General features: G+C 37.0%; 1 protein-coding gene across 1 annotated transcript; it reads right to left on the minus strand.

Moving 5' to 3' along the window:
- Positions 1–329: 329 nt before the first annotated feature.
- On the minus strand, positions 330–11836 carry LOC308705383 (Fc receptor-like protein 5; the record flags this gene model as incomplete). Its single annotated transcript, XM_081390371.1, has 8 exons — positions 330–3581; positions 3807–3905; positions 6938–7195; positions 7855–8118; positions 8207–8485; positions 8561–8914; positions 9013–9291; positions 11803–11836. 8 exons carry the CDS (start codon positions 11834–11836, stop codon positions 3526–3528), a joined length of 1623 nt encoding a protein of 540 aa, XP_081246497.1. The 3' UTR covers positions 330–3525.
- Between the last annotated feature and the right edge of the window lie 6573 nt (positions 11837–18409).

Raw genomic sequence — 18409 nt, forward strand, 5'->3', positions numbered from 1 at the left:
ACCTACATGTAATTTGGTCAGTGTACTTTTTCGTTCATTCATTAGGCCTATTTCGGAATGAATGATGAAATTTAAAAAAGGGTGCAGCTTGGTTTTTTGTTTAAAAGAAAAAAAGCAGAAATGGTTGTATTTTGTTTTCCAAATGTATTGTTGTCATCAAATAATAGTATTAGAAAATTAGACGACATTTCCGATCGTTTTTTAATTTGTAATATTTATTTGTACGTTTATTGTATTTCATTTGACTGATCCTAGATCAGAGCAAAATCCAAAATCAGTTAAAATCCACACTTGTTTATTTAGTAATTTGTTTATACAGAACATTTGATACAGAATAAAACTGGCATGTTTACTAATTACTGAGACGAGTGATCTAGAACAAGCAACATGATATCATTGTAAGCTATTGGAAGAACATACACAACAACACACATACACAACATTTTTATTTACAGTTTATGGTTAAGACAACAATGGTTTTCACAGGTTTATGAACACAAAAATGTTATAACAAAATCAATACATTGGGGAATGCCTGAATTTTATATAAGTTTAATATTATTTTTATATGAGTTCCATATTTTTATTTATGATATAGGCAAGCAATAAGAGTAAAGAGCAAGAGTGCCGTTTTTCCTGGAAAACCATATTGCAAGTGTGATATTGTTATAGAACGGTTAAATAAACAAGTTAATATACATACATTATAGACACATATTGTCTGTTTTTTTGCTAAATGAAAATAGTTTTAAACAAAGCCACATGAGAACAGTTGCTCGTCTGAGCAACACGTAATGAAATAATCTCTTAAATCTGCACGATTAATCGCTTGAAACCACACTTGATTTGGCAAAGGCTGCGATTATTTTATGCGCAGTTTGTCAGTGCAGAACGGCTGATCGGTAGTAAATGTAGTAAATGCTGCTCCATCTGAACGCCAGAGGGCGTCTCACACACACACACACACACACACACACACACACACACACACACACACCTGAACACTAGAGGGCGTCTCACACACACACACAAACACCTGAACACTAGAGGGCGTCTCACACACACACACAAACACCTGAACACTAGAGGGCATCTCACACACACGGCAAAAATGAAGTAGTCGTACAATAACACACATCATTCCAGGAAATCCCTATCGGGCATCATACTGTCTGTTCAATAAACAGAAGATTGAAATGCTTTGATTAAACATGACTAATAAACACACAACTGCCTTATTCTGTGTAAGAATCACATCATCTCACAGAAGGAGGAGCTCAACTGTCGTTATGAAGTGAGTTTGGAGTAAAAGCATGTTATTAAATGTTGTCTGTTGTTGGACAAGAGGTTCATAAATGCTTCTCATGTTTGAAAGATGTTTGACGCGTGTTGCTTTTTCAAATGCACGTTATAAGTGACTCAAACTCACAGTGTTTACAGAGCCATACATCAATGACAAGGTGCGCATAAAAAAAATAATCGCAGCCTTTGCGATTTCATAATCGCGATTAAAGCTCCACTATGTAACTTTTGTATGTGACCACAAGAGGGCGCAGTTTCCAACAATAACAAAGGCGAAGCTTGATGACGCTATGAAGGAGGTGACGATGGGAGATGTCGTTTTTAATGCGTTTTCACCATAGCAATGTATCTAAATGGAATTAATGAATCATGATCACGGATGAGGTAATTTATTCGTTTTTGTATTACCTGTATGTCTGATCGTATTATTTTATGTCATCATAATTAATGAACTGCAAGGAACGTAAAATGTTATGCTATATTATCCCGTTACAACATACAGCTATTTGTGAAATGATTTGTTTGGTTTATGTTGTGCAGTTTTACGTTTTTATGGTTAATGCCGTGTTGTTTAACGTGTTCAAACCAATATCTAAAAGTAAATTTGAACGAACATTTGCAAGTAATGACTAAATATATTTTTTAACAACATATCCGATTGTATTTAATTGTACTGCCATAATCTCGGTCACCACACGTGATAAAAAGCCTTACCGAAGTACAAAGAGCAATATAACTTTGTTTATAAGTGCTATTATTGACAGTTGCATGTCTTACCTGTCTATCAATACACTCGCGAGAGCAGAGTCTCTGTCAAGTCCAAGATAGTCGCGCAGCTCTCTCCATCTCGAAAACGCCTGGCGATATTTATCCGGGTTTTATTCCTCCGTTTGTCACACAGTCCGTGACTCCGCGTGTATCCGAATATGGACGCTTCCGTTTTGTTGGCACTTCAATACTCGCCAAAGAGTAATCGTGATCCATAACAGCTATAACCATACAGTCTATGGCAATAACGCTATAACCACCACTTCCGCGTTTGACCGTGATATTCCGGTGTGGTGGGTCATATTTTTTATTTTATTCTTTTTTATTCTTTGTCAGACGTCTTTATTGTTTATTGTGATAAGAAAAAAAAAAAAACTCAATAAAGTTGTTGTAAAAAAAAAAAAAAAAAAATCCGGTGTGGTGGAATATCCTATCACATGGTCGGAAAAAAAGGATAGAGCGGACATTGCGTCACTGAGGCGCGACATTTCTTTTCCGGGACGGCCAGTTATTTAAAATCGGAATTTCTCTGAAATAAAAAATCTTTGGAGACTTTTGAGATATTTTAAGTACACAACTGGAGGAAATATATCACACTGTCCAAGTTATTTTCGGAAATTTTATTACAAAATTCCTACATATTGGAGCTTTAATTGTGCAGCCCTAATTTGAATGAGGTTCAATGACTCCCTCATTAAGACAGTGATTTGCCGCCACCTACTGGAGGATTTCCACTGCACTCTGGAGAACAAGGGTACGTTTACATGAACACGATGTGCTAAAAACAGAAACGTTTTTTTTTCTTTGTACAGATGACAACGTTATCAAAAATATCCCTGTTCACACGGATTCCGTAAAAAAGACTAATAACGCTGTATTACGCATGCCAGACAAGTAGTTGGCGATGTGACTTTGTAAATGAAGACAACGGGACTGTGCATACACACATTATTTTACTATAGTTCACTCGAGCTGAGCGCACAGGCCTATAGACACAAATTACATAATCTATGATGTTTTTGTCCGATTTCCATTCTAAGGATGTTAATCTTGATAATACTGTATTATTACTTTGTCTTCTGGGAAAATTTCACCTTCACAAAGCCAGAAACATTCACTGTAATCCCAATCTTAGAATGTTCTCCTCTGATATAAAGTCAATTTTACTTCCTTTAAGAAAATGTCAAAACCTTTGAACACAAGGGCTTCGAAAACATATATCATCCTTGAGTCTGTTGTAAGGAACCTTTCATTTAAAAAAGCTTATATACTAAACACGCAATAGCCTACGCATGTGCATGATGTCACTGTTTTCACAAATTCACATTTTTTGTATTTACACGGAGATGATAAGGGTCTCGTTTTCAAAAACTTGCACTTTGAAACACGTTTTTAAAAGTTTGCGTTTTCAAAAAAAAGTATTTGGTCAGGCTCGTTTATTGCAGCTCATTAATATCAGGTTGGAGTTTCTTCCTCTCTTACGGTGAACTGACTTTGATCTTCAGTTGAAACTGTGAAATACACACAAAAAACATTTTCAACATTTAAACGGACATGTCTTATGTTTTTTTTTTTTTCCCCACTGCAGTTATTGCTTTCATGAATGTCCATTATCTGTTTAAAATATAGATTTATATAATATAAAAGACAGGCAGTAAAGGCAGATCTCTCAGTGAGAGGAGAGAGAGAGAGAGTTGTGTGTGTGTGTGTGTGTGTGTGTCAGACAGAAGTGTTACCTCTCGCTCTGTAACATTTGTAAAGCAGCACGACTGTCGCTAGCAGATACGGAGAAGCGGCCAGAAGAAAACTGAGGATTTTGAGGACAGAAATCTGACCTGAGAAACAGAAACACAAGAACATTATTCTGCAACAAAGTTTTGTGAGTGAATATAAAACAAAAATATTTTTCCTCCTGTCTCATCTTATTCCACCACCATTTCCCTTTCAGAGCTCTGTATTAAAGGAATAGTTCATTTAAATATTCATAATCTGCTGAAATTTACTGACATTCATTTTGAATTTCTTTCTTGTGTGGAACAAAAAATAGATTTCTAAATTTAAGTATATCTGATTGTGCTAAAGTGAAACTATTGCAAGTATATTTTAGGTACACTTTAAATATCTTGCATTCAAAGACTGATATTTTACAGAGATCATACTATCCTTACTATAATAATATAGGATTTTTTTCAGTTACATTGTATGGACAAAAACACAGATACATTTTTCCAAATAACTTATTTTATGTTCCACAGAAGAATAAAGTTATACATGTTTGGATGATATAAGGGTGAGTAAATAAATAAAAAACAAAAATAATTAATAATTAATGAAAAGTTGCGGGATGTTGTTTATAAGGTGTTTATTTCACTAAATCTCAGTATTGTCAGGATCACCAGCTGGAGAGCCCTTGATAAACACCAGAGGACACTCAATCCCAGACCAGTGCCACTCTGTCATGGACTTCATTACCCATAATCCTTTGCCCGAACTCATCAGCACTCATTGTTTTCAGCTGTGTCTCATTAACCTTGTTAGCTCACCCTTTATAAGCCTGGTCAATTCAGTCATTCATCGCTAAGTGTTGCATATGTCTTGACTGCATTTCTAAAACTTTGTTTCCTGATTCTCTGCTTGTTCAGTTGGATTTCTCTGTTCGCCTCAGCTCTTAACTCGGTTATTGTTTGTAGTGATGGCAAAATGAGGCTTCCTGAACCACTGAGTAGTGGTGGTGTAAGAAAAAATGATGTGGACATCGAAGATCTCAAAAATGAAGTTTTTTACAGTATAGCAGTGGCAAGGGACACAAAGCACCTTGGGTTCACCGGCGTCAGAATGAACCCAGAACGTCCAAATCTTAAAACTTTTATCCTGTTACAGTTTACAACTCTTAATGTAAATGAAGTTGCTCCTGTTGTGACAGCTGTGGTCTGTATGTTAATGAAGTTGTGACACCCCATTGTCTGAGAAGGTTCTCTGTGTCCCACACCCAGTCCCATTCTACAACTGACTACCATTTGCTCAGGATGTGATCAACCCAAATGGTCAAGAAACAATATAACTTGACTGCCGTAATCTCTATGATAATTAAGCCATTTTGGGGATGAGCTCATTCTAAAATATATTCAGGAGTGCAATCTGGGTCGAGGCAGACTACAATTTCTTACAGTGGTGAGATGAAGCCTCATGAAACATTGAAGCTTTTCAGCCCAGTGGTTCACTAAAGGGTTCATTTCTCGAGGCTTCATTTGCTCACACCACCTGGTGGTCAAAGAGTGTAAAACAAGCAGATCCATTACAGGTGACCTGATGTGATCTGTGATCAAGGCCGGACTTACCATTGAGCTTGACTGGTCTCTGCCTTTACACATTAATGTTTGTTTTATTTGTGCAGTTATATGCCAGTCAGAAATTATTAGCTGCTTTTCCACTGTCGAGCCAGTACGAGCGAGGGCTATAAGCCGGGGCTAATAGTTTCCGGCTGCGATCTTAGAGGCCATAATTAAACTGCATAAACTGGTATTTTTAATAATTTTACATATAAGAAGGATACACTAATTGAATCGCGTCTGCTCTGATTAATTTGAAATCGCTACTTTTAATTCTCATGTTCACGCCTCATTTTCTTTTCAGCGGATGACAGTTTCTATTAATGTTCCACTAAATAATGCGATCTGAAGAGTTTTGAGTCCTGCCCTGTCTGTGATACACTGTATTTTGCGCCAGTTAAGGCTTAGAAATAATTTAAAAAATATATATTCCCACATAGACTAATCTATTTATATGAATACAATGTGTATTTTATGATGGTATATAATGATTGTATTACATAACTGTGTAATAAATGTTGTAAGAGCCAATTTAATATGTTTTCAATTTGTATTATTATTATTCTCATCTTTTATTCTGTTTTATGTGTAGTGCTGTATTATTCAAGAATTTACTTGAAGTTATCCTGTACTGCATTTACTCAAAGTTGTCCTTGTATATTTTACTTTAAGTTAGCTTTAAAGCCACTCCTCCTCATGTATTCATACAAGTATATGCTGTTTTAGCTAAAGGGATTGAAGAGAGGAAGGAGAAACAGTTATCTCACCGTCTGGCTGTCAAATATGAGGAAATTGTCTAAATCGGAATCTAAGGAAGATATTATACAGATTTAAAACATGTAAGATTCCTCAGGAATTGGAGACATTACATACTTGAGCGCGGTTTGGAAGATTTGGCCGAAAGAATTTCAAAGATGTTTCGTGTTTTTGCCTTTTTGTGTTTGTGAAAATGCGCAACTTTAACGGACTGGCCGTGTATTTTTGATGCAAAAGACACTTCAACTCCTAATAGAAGCAAGAAAAAGGTGGCTTATTCTTGTTTCTATAAATGTATTGGCTTGAACAAAAAAGGGGTTTCCAAATGTGTGTGAATCAATTATTTGGTCATAATACGCAGAAGGGCCAATATTATTATTCTAAAACTGGAAAGTGGCTGGGTTTAAACCATGAGTTTATATATCTGTCAAAATATTGCGCCAAGATTCGAACCGCTTCCTGAACCAGTCATCAATGACGTCATTGGTCGAAAGCGATACAAGCCTCGATACGAGCTTCACTGAAAGCTTCCGGGATTTCTCGACACGCACTCCGAAGCCTCGGCACAGAACGTAACATCACTAATACTGTGTTTGGATCCTCAACCTTCGTGTCTCCGACCAGTACATGACAAGTATATTTTGCATGTGATTTGATGGTTATGCTTTCGTTTATGTGAAACAATAAACACTGATGTCAATAACTGATTTTGCTCCAGCAGAAATATGAGCCAGAGACTATAATATATAATAGTATATAATAATGGTGTGGCATCATCTCACCGTTAAAGACTTCACTGACTGAGATCCAGCTGTGGAGTGACTGTCCTCTCTCTGTTTTACAGTAGTAGAAACCCTCATGTGACTTTGAGACAGTAGTGATGCTCATCTCTCCTGTCGTCTGATTCTGGATCAGTGATCCGTCTTTATAGAAATCAGCGCTGAGGATCGGGGAGTTTGTAGATCGATGTAAACAGTGTAGAGTCAGAGTCTCTCCCTCAATCACAGGATCAACAGAACTCTCCAGAATCACCTCACCGTCTACAAACACAAGAAATACATCAACAGATGTAGTGACGATACAGGCTGTGTTAATCAGAGCCATACTTCAATTATTAATAAGATCTGGAGGGTCAAAATGTTCACTACCGTTAATCTGAGAAACTGATATTTTTATTCAGTAAGGATGCATTATCAAATGCATTGATCAAAAAAGACATTTATAATGTTACAAAAGTTTTATATTTCAAATAAATTGTTATTCAAACTTTCTATTCATCAAAGAAAAAATAAATGTTTTCCACATAAATATGAAGCAGCACAACTGTTTTCAACATTGATAATAATCATAAATGTTTCTTGAGCATTATATCATCATATTAGAGTGATTTCTGAAGGATCATTCAGCTTTGATCACAGGAATAAATTACATTATATTCACATAGAAAAGGGTTATTATAAAATATAAGTGTTATTATATAATCCAATACTTAATGATAATGTAGTATATTTTATTTTATTATAGAGTTGAAATCTTGATATTCAATGTGCTGGGGGGTAAAAATCGGATATTTTTAGTTAGTTTAATGCATAATCACATGACTGAATTCTCAATTATAATAATTTTTAATCTGAACAGATTGTTGTTGTTTTTTTGTTTTCTTTTTATGTTATATAGTTGTAAGCGTGATTGGACTCACCATGTACAGTGATGTTTCGAGGATGGCGTTTCTCTCCAGATTCAGACTCACACCAGTACACTCCAGTGTCAGATGTGCTGAGAGAGTCCATTACACATCCAGATCCTGTTTGTTTTGCACAAGTTTGTGTGTCTTTGTCTGTGTATCTTCTCACTGTCCATCCAGCAGAGTTACTCTGATCCTCACAGCTCAGAGAGAGAGAGTCCGATGAGAAGTGTTGACTTCTGCTGGGATTGATGACCAGAGACACTGAAGCAGAAACTCCTGAAAAGAGGAAAATCTCCATCAAAACTGACAGCACAGAGACTGCAGTGAAACACAGATCCGGATGAGCACAAGCATAAACCCTCACCAGTGATCCACAGTGTGTGTGAGCTGCTGTTGTGTGTGTAATAGGCTGGTCGTCCTCTCTCTGCTCTGCACGTATAAACTCCTGTGTGCTGTAGAGCAGCAGGACTGAGAGTGTAAGATCCTCCAGCTCCTCTGCTGCTGTCTGACAGATGATCATGATCTCTGAACCAGCTGAACGTCCAGCCTTTAGAGGAGCCTGAAACCTCACAGGTCAGAGTCACTGATTCTCCTTCAGTCAGCCACGGCTGTGGAGACACTCGCACTGATGCCTGAGCTTCAGCTGAACAAAACATCACGAGTTACAGAGCCGTAGAGAAACTGATGGAGAAGCTGATCACAACAAACACACACTCACCTGAGACAGTCAGTGTAACAGCATCACTGGTGTTTGATTTCTGTGAGTCTGATCTCTCTCCTCTACAGCTGTAATTACCACTGTGAAAGAGATCAACACTGCTGATGTTCAACTCTTGTGTTGAGCACAGACTGACAGCCTTTCTGTGTGTCTGTTCATCAGCTCCACTGGTGCAGCAGTCTTGTTCTGTACATCGATTGGCAGTGTTTTTATATTGGTTGTTGGTTCCCTCTATTTCCCATCTGTATGTCCACTCAGTGTCTCCTCCCCACTTTATATCACATCTGAGAGTGACTGTTTCTCCTCTAAACACTCGTTCATCAGGTCGTACCGTCAGCACAGCTTTAGGACTCACTGTACAAACACAGATTATTGCATTTATAGTTTCAGAAGTTGTGTAGATATTGTCTCTGATCTGTATTTGTTGCATCACACACTACAGTCTCTCTCACCTGTAACATTTACCCACAGTGCATCACTGTATTGTGTGTAATAGACTGGTTTCCCTCTTCCAGCTCTACACCAGTACTGGCCTCCATCAGACGCTGAATCAATCTTCAGGCTGTAGGAGTTTGTTTCTGTCTTCTCTGTCTCAGGGTTCAGTGTGTGTTTGTACCAGTAAGAGTCCCAGTTTCCAGTGGACGGATCCATGCGACAGGTCAAAGTCACTGTGTTTCCAGTCAGTGCAGCTCCTGCAGGATCTGATGTGAGTTCAGGCTTCGGCTTTAGATCTGCAGGAGAACAACAACAGATTCAGAGCCTCAAGAGTCAGATAAATGAGCATTTTTAAATAATTTAAATAATTGCTTCAGTCCTCTTATTGGAACAGATGTGGCTGATACAGAAGTGAATAAGAAAAGAGTTGAGCTCCACATTACCCCTTCACTGTCACCCCTCTTTATCACATAGACATGAACATCACTATCCAAACTTAAATAGTTGTAAATCAAGAATGATTAGGAATATAGACCTATGACTGCTCTTGTTTTAAAGAAGACATTTGGAAGATTATTGTAGAAGTGAAAATCATAAAAGTGAAACAGAAAAAAAAGTTATAGAAGTTTGAGTTTATGAAAATGTATAATGTAAAAAATATTATTTATATAAAATATATATTTTTACAAAACATGTTTTACTTCAAAACTGCAAGAAAATCAAAGCCAAGTTGTGTTCCAAATTTTAGGTTGATATACTCTAGATCACACAATACTCTTAGATCGACTACAAAATTATACTGGTGTTCATGGACAAGCATTAAGCTGGTTCAGATCATACTTATCTGACCGCTCCAATTTTGTCTATTTGAATGGAGAAAAATCTGTCATAACTCCAGTAAACTATGGAGTGTCGCAGGGATCTGTGTTAGGCCCTCTATTATTCTCAATATACAGAGATATTAGAGATTGGCATGGAGTACTTTCCATAAGATCAACTCTCAATGCAAATCAAACTAGCTATTAGGCTAACTGAAATAAAACCATGCCAATCTCTAGGTATGGTGAAGGCTATGTGATGATGTGGGGCTGTTTTAATTCCAAAGGCCAAGGGAACTTTATCAGGATGCATAGTATCCTGGATCCATGAAGTAACTGGCCTTTAAAAATAAAAATCTGCCTGGCTCTATGGGAATTTAACATAGGGGTGTCCAGACTTATGCACCCTGTATTTTAAGGAAGAATATTTATTTATTTACGATACATTATTCATTCACAAAGAAAATTGGTGTCCTTAAAGGTTGGATTTTTCCTAATTTTTTTTAATTAAGGCATTACGTTCAATTTCCAAAATATGATTTTTTATTCCTCTTTTTAGTCAACTTTAGTATGGGTGTCTAAACTTATGCATAGCACTGTAGATGTATATGTGATCAGATATGGTACTGCATGTCAAGTCAAGTCAAGTATATTTGTATAGCGCTTTTCACAATACAGATTGTATCAAAGCAGCTTCACAGTATTAAATTAAAATAATACAACAAGGTTTGTTTCTAGTGAAATTTATTGATTGATAAAATAAAATTAAATATCCCCAAAATATCCCCAACTGAGCAAGCCAAAGGCAACAGTGGCAAGGAACCGAAAAACTCCATCAAGTGACCTAATGGTGTCCTAAAACTCCATCAGGTGACCTAATGGAGAAAAAAAAACCTTGGGAGAACCCAGGCTCAGTCGGGGGCCAGTTCTCCTCTGGCATTTATGAACTAGAGGCCGGATTGTAGTTTGAACTGTAAGATTAAGAATGTTATATGAATGCCTGGCTGAAGAGATGCGTCTTTAATCTAGTTTTAAACTGGGAGAGCGAGTCTGAGCAACGAACAGTATCAGGAAGACTATTCCAGAGTTTTGGAGCTAAATGTGAGATCCCTGTGGCACTCCATAGTTTACTGAAGTTATAATCGATTTTTCTTCATTTAAATAGACAAAATGGTAGCGGTCAGATAAGTATGATCTGAACCAGCTTAATGCTTGTCCATGAACACCAGTATAATTTTGTAGTCGATCTAAGAGTATTGTATGATCTATAGTATCGAACGCAGCACTTAGATCAAGTAAAACTATTGAGATACAGCCTTGGTCAGAAGCTAAAAGTAAATCATTTGTGATTTTAACGAGCGCAGTTTCAGTGCTATGATGCGGCCTGAATCCTGACTGAAACTTTTCATAGATGTCATTTGCATGTGTAATACAATATTGTAGATATATTTACCCGTGCAACTTTGTGACATACTATCACGTGCACTAGTACCTAATAAGCACTAGCTAAAGAATGAGTACTAGGCAAGGCAGGTTTATTTATAAAGCACATTTCATACACCATGGCAATTCAAAGTGCTTTACATAGAGATGAATAAAAATAATCACGAAATAAAAGCAGGGGAGATTAAAACAGTTATAAAAGGAATTAAAAGAGATAAATGATACAGTTATAAAATGAATTAGAGTAAAATGAATTAAAATAGTAAATAAACTTCTCATCTGGCAAAACACCGGTGTATCTTATTTTGACTGTGAGATTTCCCCATGACAGTCAGTATTCTTCTGTGGGTTTTCATATACCGTGGATTATCTGAGCAATCCAGATTAGTAATCTGAACCAATCCAGACCAGTAATCTGTACTAGTCACCACAGTGTTCCCTTGACCGTCATGAGTCAATCCCTCTCAAACTCCACCACAGAGAGGTGAACACTTGCTCACACTAGTAGCTCAAGAATAAGCACTAGTACTAAATGTAATCTAATACAGCGGTTCTCAACCTTCTGCAACTCATGGCCCATTAATGACTGATTAAAAACATTCTGAGGATCACCTTTCCAAATATGATAGTATGAACACAGAATAACAGAGAATTCAGAAAGTGCAATGATATACTCTGCTGTTAATCTGTTATGCCACTGTAACTCAAGTCAGCTATAGCTGAAAACTGGCCTTATATAAAAAGACTTGTCAGGTTTACTCAGTAACAATAACAGGCTAACACACCTGTAACAACAGGTCAGACACACAAGAGGGGAACATTCTCTCTATTCATTAAATGTTCAACAAAGTTCATTCACCCCAGTTTACATACTGTAAGTATAATTTATCAAATACAATTAGCGATATTAACATGTTTAAAACAATATTCTTTTGGCTTCCCAACACAGCTCGGGTGTTTTGAGTTCAAATGTCTCTGCAGCTTTGATGGTTTTAGCGCCTCATTTGACAAACTTTCTCCACATTCAACACACTGCGCCTTCAGCTTAAGGGGATTTAACACCAGACTATCGGACTATGGAAAGCCAAAAGGGCCAAAAACACGTGAATTTTAACACGTCTACAACGCATATTTAACACGTATTTAAAAAACGCGTGAAATACACAGGAAAAATGAGTTTGAACGGGTCAGTGTCATCGGCTGCTGAAGACTTGGGTCTAACCATTTCTGTGAGCTTAGGGGGGTGTACCGTTCATAGACGAGGCTACCACCGTTTACATGCTATAGATCAGCTTATTCAGCCTATTTATTTTATCCTTTTTTGTATTTTTTTGGTATAGCCTATAGAAATAATATATTTAAATAGCAGTTTTATGAAAATTTTGATAAAAATAAAATTGCCTTGTTTTTCTCCACTCATGCCTTTTTGTAAATAAACACATTAGTGGAAATTCTAGCTTTACAGTCCAACTGAAATCAAAATTGACCTTATTTACTTTGTTAGCGCATATTACTAGTCTTGTGGTGAAAAATTAATCCGTGCAAGTTAATACACAGAAAAAAATTGTTTGCCGTCATAATCTTTAATCAAAGTCTGAAAAGTTACTTCCGGTCTGGAATGGCGTTCCTTCTCTAATGATGTAGGTTTGACAGCTTGGTTTGGGAAACGCTTAACCACTCCCCTCAAACCGTCAGTCTGTTATGAGTGAGAGATGGAGAGGAGGAGCGCTAGAGTAAAACCCTGCCCTCTATTCAATATTCCTTTTCACTGGGAAATATGTCACAACACTGGAGAAAAGTCGTTTGCAACTTCCGGTTCACGCGGACTTTAACATCAAAACATTGACATTTGTGTGGGAAAATCAGTTACATTGGAGGTAAGTAATCAATGCAGGATTAAGATACAGATCATTGTTATCAATATCTGTCTTTGGAAAACAACATGAGCTTTTGTTCTGCTAACATTTACAGCTGTCGCAAGCAGGCAGCGCTTATTGAAACCTTTTTGTTCAGAGATTGGGCACTCATCAGACAAACAGTAGGTACACAGGTGATATTATCAATTTCAATGAATTTAAAGACTTAAAGTATTTAATATGGTATTTAAGACTTTATATATAAGTATTTAAGACTTACAGGATTAGAATTAGAGCTTGTTGGTCAGGACAGGTATAACAGGTATATTTCACATGTATTAAACGTGTATTTAACGCACTGATTTGTCACGCGCAAACAACACGTATTTAACGCATATTTCACGTGTATTTAACGCATTAAAAATTAAAATATTGGTCGCCATAAACTGATAAACCATAAACTTTTGTAATATATATTAGTCTCAGTACCTGCCCTTATAAAGCCTAATATGTAGCCTATTCAGCGTTGTATTTTCTCACCACACACTTCGAAGCTTTTGCTTGCACTCCCACATCTGCTTTTCAGAACACGATCCATATTACAGTAAAGTAATGTTACCGCATCTGATCGAACAAGCGGTCAATCTGACGTTGTGACGTGATTGGTGTTGTGATATTTAAACATAAATGAGCTTTTAAATAATGCATCTTAACTTAACTTGAGTGTTTTGGATCATATAAATACATAAGAACAATCAGATAATTAGAAAATAACAAGATTTGTCAATTAAAAAATAAAATAAAAATTAATTTGGGGGTAGTCTACCACTGCCTACACAGCCCACCAGATGGCGCTCCGAGGCCCACGGCCCACCGGTTGAGAATCACTGGCCTAATCAATACTAGTATCTAAAAAATATGTAAAAATAATCAGTAGTTTGGGTGAGTATAATGCTTATTTTTCTCCCCGTTTTTTTTTTTCAGAGCTGAATATGATATTCTTCTTAATTTATTTATTTATTTATTTCCAAACATTAATACTATTGTAATGTCTGAAGAACAACAGAACAACTGAACACAAACACTCAAGCCAAACTCACTCGCTCGTTTCTCTATTCTATGGAAGCTTATGGGTAGCAATATTCAATTTGAAATGTAATATGCAAAATGACAATGCATTGGGTTGGTGGCGGGGCCAATTTCCTTCCAACACCTCAAAATACGCACCATAGCGGCGTATGTTTACCTGTTGCCCCGCCTTCACGCAGTGAGTGACAGGGCGGAACGGGCACGTGATCGGCTCAGAATGCATTTTCAAATTGCACATTGAATTTTGCTATATTCATTGCGTGACACTTAATGGAAATACAATCGCAAGTGTCTTAACTGTGAGTGTAAATGCAATTAAGAAAAAATAACATTTAAATTACAATTTTGCCACAGTTTTTGCTTGAACATGTTAAACATATCTAATCATTTCTGCAATACATTTTAAAGGAGACATATCATGCTTTTAAATTGTTCCTTTTTACATATAAATCATACATTTGTAGTCTATATAAAGCGGAACTGCAATGCTTGGGTCTGAATTCCTCATTATTATAGCTCCACAGGCCCCTTTTCTACCCCTTTTCTGATGTGCGTCTGAGAGCAACTCGGTTCAACTCCACCCCGTTCGGCCATTTTTGTAGTTTGATAGCAGAGATAAGATTATCTAGCGGCACAGAAAGGTTTTATTCACACGTTATTAACAAAATGTCAACAATGGAAGACTTGTCCAGCCAGCCTTACATGTTCCGAGCCAGAGTTGGAGCCGGAGCGAGATGAAAATGAAGACGACGAACCTGCAGAACAACGTCTTCATATGGATGTATCGCAATGGTGTGTTACTGTATTTACACATGAAACTTTGGTCTTCCGACCTTTTACCACAGTGTCAATTTATTTTGATTAATATGTGCGAGGGAGAGAGAGCAAGACAGCGTCTAGTTTGGAGACGGTAAAGTCTTGTTTACACTTTCGCCTTGCACCGAAGAGAGAGAGTGTGCGCGCGCGACCGGGGTCTCTCTCTCTCTGCTCGTTCTTTCAGTTAAACATGCGCCCTGTCCTATTTGTTACAGTCTATGGCCCTGTCACAAGCGCGGCAGTTCATCTACATTAGACGGTGTAATGAAGCGTGTGCAGTGCTTTAAGTGGGCCGGTACGCGCCGGTACTCAGTACCGCCACTTCCAAATATAGCTCTTGAGCGTACCGCCACCTCTCCATGCGCCCAGAACGTGCTTTTAGCGTACCGGTACGCTCATTTGCACATCTGTTTTAATCCTCTGGCTGCGCTGCCGCTTTTCAGAGCGCCCTTCACAATGCACGGCGCGCGCTCTATTTCAGCATAATGGTTGTTTGTTGCCATGCCAAAGAAGGAGGAAGCACAACTGAAACCGCCATGAAAGCACGAGAGGACCTCCCGTTATCGTAAACGACCACCCGCCAACTCTCACGCATTCACCGTCCGTGAGACACACGCAATTGACACTTTTCACACGCTCTCACAACACATCCATTTTCTCACGCACAGAAAAATCGCGAAGCAAAGAGAACACGGAGACAGAGCAGGTTAGTTATGATATAAAAAAAATTCCAGCTCTCAGATTCTGTCATTTTTATAACGAAATTCAAACAATAAATACCGTTTTGGCGCTTGTAAATGTGACATGACAGATCCCTAGCGCACGTGAACCGATCATCTCTATTAACACGAATGAACACAATGTTAAAAGAAACAGTACAACTTACCGAAATGTATATTCATTATACATAATATCGATCAATCAGTGTTTTTCAACCGCGGAAAGGGCCAGTAAAACAGCTGGAGAACAATTGTCACATTTACCTTAGGAAAGCCATTTGATGACCACAATATAGGCTATAGCACGTGAGTTGGCTAGAAAAAAACAGCTATAGAGAGTATTTTGCTAAATATGTGTACTATATTACATATTTATTATATTTTTTACTTATATCATTAAATAAAGTTGTTATTAGGATAAAAATGCATTATATTCAATTTGAATTATTTTTAACCTTAAATAATACTGCCAGCTGATAGGGCTCTCTATATGTTTACAGCATTAGGTGAGGTTTTTTTTCTTGAGAAAAATTAATGCCTATCTTTTGTACCTAATATTTATCCAAATTAGTCAATATTGCATATTGTGATGCAAGATTATTTTTTACATCCCAACAACCCCCCCCCCACCCCACAATAAAGTTCACAATCAAAGTTCTAACTGCTTGCTTTTAAAAAATTAAATAAAAAAATAAATAAAAAATACTTTTACTTCAATTACTTAAGTACATTAAATATCAGAAAATTACTTTTGATACTTAAGTACAGTATAAATCAGATACTTTAAGACTTTTACTTAAGTAATACTTTCACTTCTACCAAAGTCTTTTTCTAGTATGATACTTGTACTTTTACTCAAGTACTGCTGTCTAGTACTTTATACAACACTGCGTCTTATAAAGTCAGAATTCTGACATCTTTACTCAGAAATGTGAGATATAAACTATCTATAAAGCTATAAAGTCAAATTCTAAGGGAAAAAAAGACGGACTTTTTTTTCTTTCTCAGAATAGTTTATATCTCACAATTCTGACTTCATAACACGCATTTTGCGACTTTATATCATGCAATTCTGACTTTATATATCTCAATTGCGCCTTTATTTCTCAGAATTGCGACTTTCACAATTGCGACTTTATATCTCAGAATTGCGACTTTATTTCTCACAATTCTGACTTCATATCTCGCAATTCTGAGAAAAAAAGTCACAATTCTGACTTGATATATCGCAATTGTGAGATAAAAAGTCGCAATTATTATTATTTATTTATTATCCAGTGGCGGAAACAAGCTTCCATAGTTACCTCAGGGGAGGAGGGGAGTCAGCAAAAAAAAAAATAAATAAATAAAAAAAAAAAAAAATAGAGTACCGGCACCTCTTTTGGGCCACTTAAAGCACTGAGCGTGTGGGTTACTACATCCAACAACCGAACATTTTAACTTACCCTCTCGTAACTTCTGCATCCTTTAGCTTGGACTACAAAACTGCAGCGAGAAATAAAAATGGCGGATTGCTCGAAGTGGTGGACCGGAAGTCAATTTCCTTATGTGGCAGTTCCGCTGCAAATACTGTGACGTAATAGTTCAAAAAACGTCATAGATAACAGCAAAATCGGAACAGGTTGAAAAATATGACCAAAACAGAATATAAAGATATCAACGAAGCACCTGAAGAGAATAATTTCAAATTTTCTGTACTTCTAAACACTCCAATTATACAACAAAATGCATTTAAGGGCTAAAAAAGTGGATTTAGCATGATACGTCCCCTTTAATATTAATTTTGCAACTTATTAAAAGCATTAAAATATGTATTCAATGTACATATTAAAACTAGTGTATGAAATGGCAAATGTAAATTTTATAATTGAATTTTCATTTTCATTTTGCACCAAACGTTGCACAAATGTATGGGAAAATTAAAATGTAAATACAGAAATGCATTGCCATTTTACATATTGCATTTCAAATTGAATATTGCTACCCATAAGCTTCCATACTATCCGGCCTTCTCCGAACTCACCGCATTAACCCTATAACTGCCGGTGCAAAATAAAACAGCAATTTCACAACCATTATAGAGTCAGTGCGATACACTATTAAAAGTGTATTAAAAGGTGGATTAATTCAGCTGGGACACCACTGAAGGTTAGGTGTGAAATGCAGCGCCCGCTACTGGTATTAATATATCACCATATGGTCAATGCATATATTGCAGTGTATTGAAAAATATAAGCACTAGTTTCCCATATATGGACATGTATTATGTAATATATTGCATTATATTTTGCAGTATATTCCCATATATTTTTGTTCCGGAAGGGGATAATCTGAAGGGCAGCAGCTCATGAATGAACTGAACATGTCTGAACATGTCTGGAACATGTCTGGAGGATGGGGTGAGCGAGGCACAAACTAACGCACAAACTAACGCAGAGCTAGTTGTAACACACACGGTTTAAAACTTTCCACACATGCCAGCATGATGAAACTTAGAGCCCGTACACACGGAGACGCGTTCATCTGTATAGCCTACGTAAATCTTACGGATCCGGCCTTTTGGGAGCCTGAAACCGCTATTTTTTTAAACCGGGTCCCAGAGTGGATAAATCTGAAAACGACACACTTGCGTTTTCGTGTGTACAGCCAATCCGTGTATTTTGTGAAACGATG

The sequence above is a fragment of the Scardinius erythrophthalmus genome, assembly GCF_964197995.2.
Source record: "Scardinius erythrophthalmus genome assembly, chromosome: 2".
NCBI classification, from domain to species: domain Eukaryota; kingdom Metazoa; phylum Chordata; class Actinopteri; order Cypriniformes; family Leuciscidae; genus Scardinius; species Scardinius erythrophthalmus.